Source organism: Larus michahellis, chromosome 7 (genome assembly GCF_964199755.1).
Source record: "Larus michahellis chromosome 7, bLarMic1.1, whole genome shotgun sequence".
NCBI lineage: Eukaryota > Metazoa > Chordata > Aves > Charadriiformes > Laridae > Larus > Larus michahellis.
The window spans coordinates 27,054,394-27,062,193 of record NC_133902.1 but is presented as its reverse complement, the minus strand read 5'-3'; the positions used below and the strand labels follow the sequence as shown (position 1 = coordinate 27,062,193).

Sequence of the window (7,800 nt, the reverse complement as noted above, 5' to 3'; positions counted from 1 at the left end):
CTGCCTATGCTCAGTGAGAGTTAAATGATCTCATTTATACGGAAAGCGCTCTTGGCTTTAGGTTGGATTGGTATAATTTGCATAAAGCAAACTTAAGCAAGACACAAAGATTTGAATTCAACTAAAATATATTTTATTGTTGACATTATGAAGATAAACCTTGAAGTTTTTATTCTAAAGCACCCCAAAAAGTAAAACAGGAGAGTAGCCAATACTAAATTGACCCTACAGTGATCCTGACATTGTATCCTGGGGGTGAGCTACTGTGACTTACCTTGGCAATGTGGATCACTTTGAAAAGCAGCTTTTCCACTGGAGTGGTTCTCCTGGCATGCATTTGTCTGCATTCTAGCTCTTGCCATCATCAAATCAAGCATTTTTTGTCAAGCTGTACGTTGTAACTACATTGATTATGAGCTTGACATTTGAATCACTCTTCTTTTCCAGACCTGTTTAGCAGCAGAGCTATTTTCAGGGCAATCTGCATTTGCAAACAGGATGAAATTGTGGAACAAAGGAACAGGTTGTAGTGCTGTTCATTAAATGACCACAGAAGTACACCCGACACAAATGGTGCTTCTCCTCCAGTTTGGTAAGGGCTGAAAAAAAAAAGTTGGAATGTTTTGAGAAGCGGTCATGAAGGTGAGTGATATTTTCTAGTCCCTTCTGCTGGAGCCCAAATTGCATCTCTGGGGTTATCCCATGTCATTTTCCAGGGCAGCCTGCCTACTTGAGTGAAAGAGTCTCTTTGGGAACTTTGGGAAGCCTAAGTTGAAGTAAGGGCTTTCGCTTCTTCATGCTGACAGCCATAAAGTCTAAACCATGTTTTTGCCTTCATAAAGTATGGCCTAGTGAGTCAGACCTGGTGAAGAGCCTCACTGGGTATTTTTGTCTTCTACTGTTGAGGCCAGAGGACAGGTGAAACACATGACCCTATTTTTCTCCCTGTTTCACTCCCTGGTTGAGAGGATAAAAACACGGCTAGAGGTTACCACCTGCTTCCTCAGGTGGTGGGGACGGACTGTGAAGGAGGTTCACCCCTTATCCCTGGGGCCTCGCCCTGCCGTTCCTGGGGGCAGTGCCGGCAATCTCCTCTTCCAACCTTCTGGCTACTATTCCTCTTGCGAGGGCTCGCCGGTGACACGACAACTGCAGGCAGGAAGCGGCCAAGGGTAGGGAGGCCGTACCAGCCCGAAGGCCAGCAGCGGGGGCCGTCTCCCGGGGCAAGGAGGCCGGCAGGCCCCGGGGCCCTCAGGCGGGGCGGGCGGTGGCTGAGGGCGCCAGCAGGTGCCGGGGAAGGCGGGGAGGGGGAAGAGGGAAGAGGCAGCCCCAGCCGCCCGCTTGCCGCAAGGATTCTGTAAGGGGAGGGGGAGGCGAGGCGACCGGCGCGCTGCAGAGAGGGTTGCCCGGGGGGGCTGAGGGGTGGCGGGGAGCGTGGGGCCGGCCGCGCCCTCAGCGGGGAGGTGTCTACCTTGAGGGTGGGGGACGGTGCTGGGGGGAGGAAGGCTGGTGTGTCCCTCCCCGGCCATCCCACCCCTGTCACCGACACCTGCCCCAGCCCTGCCCCGGCCCGCGGCGCTGGCCGCCGGGCTGTGTCTCCCCCTGCCCGTTGCAGGCCTCTCTCTGCCGGTGCTCGTCGGCCGGGAGCGCGACGCGTGCCGGCAACGTGCCGGGGTCTGAGTCGGCGGCGGCGGCGACGACGGAGAGATGGAACCCGACGGCGCGGTGAGGAGCGCGGTGGAGAGAGGGGGCCGCCTGCCGGGGAGTCGCTGCGTCGGGAGGGCAGCGGGGTGGGAGCGAGGCCTTACCGCCGAGGCGCCCTTCGCTGGTGGCGGCGGTGGTTGCGGCCCTGTCCCCACCCCCGGCGGAGGCCGCCATTTCCTCTGTGGTGCTGGGGTGGCTCCACCTTGGGGGTAAACCGCTCCCCTTGTCTCGGGTCTGCAGCGGCACACGATACCTGGGGAAGATGGGTGTCTAATAGCTGACATTATAGGACACAGACTGTATTAAAAAAAAAAAGGGTACTGTTTAGTCAGTAAGGTGGGGTTAGTCACGAAGGCCTTTGTAGTGTTTGGTTCTTTGACCGTGGATGTGTTCAACATAAAAGTGAAAAATTATCAATTCTCATAAAGAGCATTTGTCAAACCAATGAAATAACCCAGAAAAAATGTACATATCCGTACTCTTTGTCGGGGGGGGGGGGGGGGAAGAGAGTTTAAAAACCTGTAGAAACAGAAATGGTTAGGCAAGTGCCAAAATATTGTATATAGATTTATTTTTTTAATACTGTTTTTTATTACTACACTCATTAGAGGGGAATGATATTGAGATAACAATACAGATTTTAATGTTTTAAAATTCATTGGGTTTTACTCTCTTGGGAATTCACAGGTGAATTTAGGGTTTTGGTGTTTGGTTTTGTCTTTAAGTAAGACTTAGAACTTGTAAAACTCGTGTGGAGAAAATGAAATTTGAGATCTTTGAGGTAAGGAATGCACTTTGGCTGTGGTGTCAGCTGTTAATTGTTAGTTTATTGTTAAATTCAGATATTTTAGTGCTGTACAGAATTGCCAGATGATTATACAAGTAGACTATTGTATTTGGTATGAGAGATGAACAGAGTAACCTGTTTCATTGTCCTTCAAAAGTTGTTCTCGGCAGAAAACGTTCCTCCTAAAGCCTTTGGGACTGTAGGGATTATGATTGTTCTTGGCCTGCAAGCGTTGGGGATTTTTTTCAGGTTAGGCGCTATTCTAGTATTCGCAGAAGGAGGAATGTATGCTTTCGCCTGAATAGATCAGGTTAAAGACTTGGGTTTTTCCTCAGCCCCAAATGTGTGTGTGTGTTAGTAAATTTGGAAAGGATTTTGTCTTCTCTAAAACTAAAAAGGCATGGACTGAGCTGGATTTATTGTCTTTAAGGTATCCAAAGCAATGGCATTACTCAGAATTAATAGGACTAGTTCTCGGGATATCAAATAATCCTAGGAGGGCTTGCAGGGCAAACAAAGACAACCTTTTTCCTAATGTTCTTCTTCATTATTGATCTTCCATTTCTCACTGCACTTTATCTGTCAGCCTTCATTTTTTTATGTCTTCTCCCAAAGATAAGGGATTTGGGTTTTGTCCAGGAATGCTTAAAGGCAGCGATAAGAAAATGCTGCCTATGTGGACAAAATACTGTCCTGTGAATAAACAAGAGAGGCAAAATCAGGAAGTAAAACAGTGTAAATGAAAGGGGGATTCTGTGAGGAGAACTGTTCAAGAGCGCTTTATGTTCTGCTCTAGTTCTGGAGGTACTAGAAGATACCGATACCACAAGCAGTGAAAGAACTTTCTACTAGATGTAGTAGCTTTCTGTTTTTAAAATACGCTTGCATGTGTTTTGTTAGTGCTCACTACAAATTTTAAGGGTTGCATGATGGTAAGAAAAAATACATTTCTCAAAATCCTTTCAAAAGAGGATGATACTTTCCAGATTCCTACTTCTAGTTTTCACTGGTCTGCTTACCTATTAGTCTTGTTATTCTCAGCCTGCAGTGTCTGCTTGTCTTTCACGTTGGGCTTTTTCCTTAGTGGCACAGTCAGGGCACGATAGCCCAGGATTGGTTTTAGTGAACTTTAGTTGCAGAGGAGGGGGAACCACAGCAAAAATGGTCTTGAAGGCTCTACTGCAATTCCTGTTAGACAATTTAGTGACAGTACTACGTGGCTGCCTTACGGCCATCATCTCACAGTATAGGGTTGACTCTGTAACGCAATATTAGTTTGTTCTGAAAAGGGTTTCCAGTGAAATGCAAGTCTGTATTGTTTCACAGTTCCCAGGTGTAAGCATGGTGGAAGTTAAAACATCAGGCAGTTAATGGTTTCCGTGAAGTTCCCACTATATACCGTGTTCCTTTCCTTTACTGGGGCATGAGCAATCTGGTTCTTTTGCAAAAACAATTTCTGTTAGGATCACTGTGCACTGCGCTGTGTTTGTCAGCCAAGAGACTAGTCTTCAGGTGCTGTTCTCATCAGTTGTAATGAGCTGCTTGATTTTATTTGGTGTAAGTATGGGTGCTTGGCACTCGGAAAATCAAGCAGAAGCTGATGTAGAGAACAGAGATCTAGTTTTGTAGGTGCGTGTGAGATTGCAGGTAGAGTTGAAAAGGTCCTTTCTATATAGGCTTAAACTAAGGGACTTCTAAATAGGTATAAATTCATCTTTGAAATAGAATTTATAACTTGGGATTCATACACCAGTGTGCTGTGCAAACAGAAAAACTAAGATTGGGGGATTAGGCCCTAAATGTTTAATTCAGAAAGGTTTTAAAGTCAAACTTCAGACCCTAGTTTATTCACTAAGTTACTGAATTGCTTAAAAATAAGCTTATATTTAAATACTTTGAGCTGCATTATGAATAAAAATATGTAGTTAATGTTAGGTTGTTTAGCATTTGCTGTGCTTCCCAAAAAATTCTGTATGTATTTTCTGTTGAGAATTTTTTTTCTTTAATAGCTTATAACCTGTAAGATATTGAAAATATTTGAAAATGTTTTCTTTCAATCAGCAGACCACAAATCAGACGCAAACAGAATCTTTATCTTCATCTCCCAATACTGTGTCACCAGTGCCGTTAAATAATCTGACCAGTACTCCAAGGTTTGGAACAGTTACTCCAAATCGCATCTTTGTAGGAGGAATTGATTTTAAGGTATTTTTTCCCCTAATTTTACTACTAAATGATAATTTATAACCTTATAAAAATCAGTAGGAAAAAAATGTAGGACATAATCATTTGTGTGTTTGCTTAGGTGGTAAGTACCCTTCACTATAACATTCAAATCAACAGTAGAGAATAAACTTTAAGCCTTGATATAAATAACTGTACTACAAAGTTGACTCTTTGTACACCCAGCTGCTAGAAGGTTTTGACGTACTAGTTCTTCAGAATTTTCTCTTTTCAAAGAAGGTGGCTTTTGTAATCATCAGAGTTCATGGTAGAAAAGTATGTATAAGGTTTTTTATTTATATATAACAGTTAGTGTAATTTAATAAACCATAAACACAATGTTACAGATTGCCAACAGAGCAAATGTAAGTAGCTTCAGTTCCTCTAATGCTTTTCTTCCAGTTCATACAAAGAAGAGCTACAGTGCATGTATTCCTCACCGTACTAATTTTCTTAAACTGTTAGTTTTAAAGCAAATATTAAAGCTTCTCTGGGCAGTTTGCAGTACTGATCTTAATTCTTAGAATGCTTGTACCTTTGTGTATACCCTAAAAACCTCAAGTAGCAGTGAATATTGAAGCATTCCTGTATTGTTTAAGCACTTTAAACATTTGTAGCAAGATAATGCGCCAGCTACTCTCATTTTTCTTTCTTACCACTTTAGATAATAAAGTCACTGACTCTTGCAAAACAGTGTTGGTCTGCTCAGCTGTTTCTTTGTTCCCACCAACAGTATCTTCTCTGCCTTAATCCTACTAGGCTGAGGACCTTTTGAACACTGACTCAGATGAAGAGGAGGAAGAATGACAGTTCACTCAGGCTATTTTGCATAATAAATACAAGAAATTCCAGGATCTTCTAGCTCATTTGACTGAGATAATTCAAATGGAGGCGTTCATAATTCAAGAGATGTTGTATGTTTTGGGTTTTAGCGAAGAGGCACAGTAGCTTTTTGCATTAATAGTAAGCAAATTACTAGAGCTGTAAAAAGACCTGTCTCACTCTGTTCTTTATTCACTGCAATTTCAAAGGTTAAAACACTTTTCTGCTTAACATATCAATATTCTTGTTAATTGTCATATTTATTCTTCATTTTGAAGACTATCTTGACTTTTTGCTTCAGTTGCTGATAGGTCAAAATCTATTATGAATCTTAATTTCCACACCAGAGTAATTAAGTGTATTTGTATTCATAAATCTAAAGATGGATTTCATTAGGAAAGGAAGTAGAAGGGATGAAATCTCTGTAGACATTTTAGCTACTCTTCCATTTACCTATGACTCTTGATATCAAGTAGAGCCTTACGCTTCTGTTCAAATCATAGGATATACGTGTCAGTCTTAGATTTATTTTTTTAAAATTGGAAATCTTATGGCAAAAAGCATTGTGTGGTGTGTTTGGAGTTTTTTCCCCCAAAGGTCTTCCAGTCAGCTAGAGGGGTGGATGGGTAAAAGCTATTTATTTTTGTGAAAAAGTGAGACAATTAACAAAAAATTACTTGCTTTCCAGCAAGTTCTTTTATCATTTTGCCAGATACTTCTATTTGGTCTCTCACCATAGCAGTGATTCCTATTTGTAAGAGGAAACATCTGACCTCTTAAATTTATAGAAACAATTCAGTAAGAGTAGTTGGGTACGTTTTCATACTGCACTGAAGAGCTGTTTCTTCAGTGGTGTATGCCATGTATCTTTGAGGTAGGTGAAAGCCTTTCTTAAGAATCTGACGAGTGCTTTTGTCCTGTCATGAGCAGAAAAAGGCAAGTCCTGAATGTGTTTCTGGCAAGGTCCTAGATACTGTGTTTGTCCTCATACTTGCAAATTTCTCTGTGAATCTTAGAATAGTGTTTCCTTTTTATTCTCCTTTAATACACGGCTCTGCAGATGGACTTTTGGCATTCCACATTTAGTCTTGTGTAGCTACGCGTCCTGTCATTGATATATTACATGACACTTTCAGGACAGATCAGGTTTTTTATGACTCTTTGGTTGTTTCTTGGTGTATTCTAGCCTTCAACTATTTTGTTATAGGTTCTTTTTCTCAGCTTTGTGAAGCAGCTGAGCTGCATCTGGAGCTTAAAAGAATCAATCTTTCAGAAATGGGAAATTTTATCTATAGGCCTTTAATTTTTCAGCAGGTACATCTTGGTGGTCATTGGAGAAAATTTTAAGGGAAAAGAAAATATCCACTATGAGTCTGATATACTTTGTATGTGCTTTCTGGTACTCAAGAATGTGAGAACACTTCAGCATGTGCTGTGGAATTGTTTTATATAAGCTCTCAGTTGTTTGGCTGAAGCTGTCTTCCTGTGTACACAGGCTTTCACACTTTTGTTTAGGCACAAAGCATGATCAAGAGAGTGGTTCTGGACTCCAGTCAGAAATTTTTTAACCTTTCCGTGGTGGGTAGCTTCTGAAGAACCAGTGCAGGTAGTTTCCAAGGAGAGGACACAATTACTGATCTTCAATAAAACACTGAAGCACTTCATGGCTGTTGAGTGCGCTTGTATCTGTTACTTTTCACACTTCCAGAGTGACTGGTTATTTTCTAACACTCTAATGACTCAATACTTGAATTAGTGAGAGAGATAAAGCAGTCTTGTACTGTCATTGCTCTCTGCTGGACTTTGACGTTGTAGCAAGCAAGCTGAATTCCTTCTTTTTGTAAAATGTGTTTTAAGGTTAGAATTATTCAAAAAGAGCATTAACTTAATGTTCTTTTCAGTTATGGAAGTTGTTTAAATTAGTTTGTTTCTTTTAAGCTCTTTTTGCGTCTCAAACTTAGATGAGGCAGATACGTAGGAAAGAATTTACTAAATTGCATATGTACAGCTTTAAAAACAATAGAAGTCATTCACTTAGAGGTAAAATAGTATTTCTGATACAGGTCCTTAAAATAACAAAAAGTATAGATAGCTACAGAAATTGCTTGAAGCATATAGAACTCCATGCATATAAGTATACTTCTTCAGCATTAGGTGTAGTATTAACTATGGACCATGTAGAAGAAAAATTTAAATCTGAAATGTGGTGTTTAGGGCACCATATTTTATATAAGCTTACATTGTAAAAGAAAACTGATTCACAG

At 41.4% G+C, this 7,800-nt stretch overlaps 1 protein-coding gene across 2 annotated transcripts in view; it reads left to right on the top strand.

Annotated features, from left to right (window-relative positions):
- The first annotated feature begins 1,021 nt into the window (after positions 1-1,021).
- The window catches only part of BOLL (boule homolog, RNA binding protein), a 32,740-nt gene continuing 25,961 nt past the window's right edge, over positions 1,022-7,800 (top strand). For both annotated transcript variants that reach the window (XM_074594409.1, XM_074594410.1), the window contains exons 1-3: positions 1,022-1,172; positions 1,616-1,725; positions 4,556-4,696. In XM_074594409.1, coding sequence (XP_074450510.1) covers positions 1,708-1,725; positions 4,556-4,696 — 159 coding nt within the window. In that variant the 5' untranslated portion in view covers positions 1,022-1,172; positions 1,616-1,707. The remainder of the gene's footprint in view (positions 1,173-1,615; positions 1,726-4,555; positions 4,697-7,800) is intronic.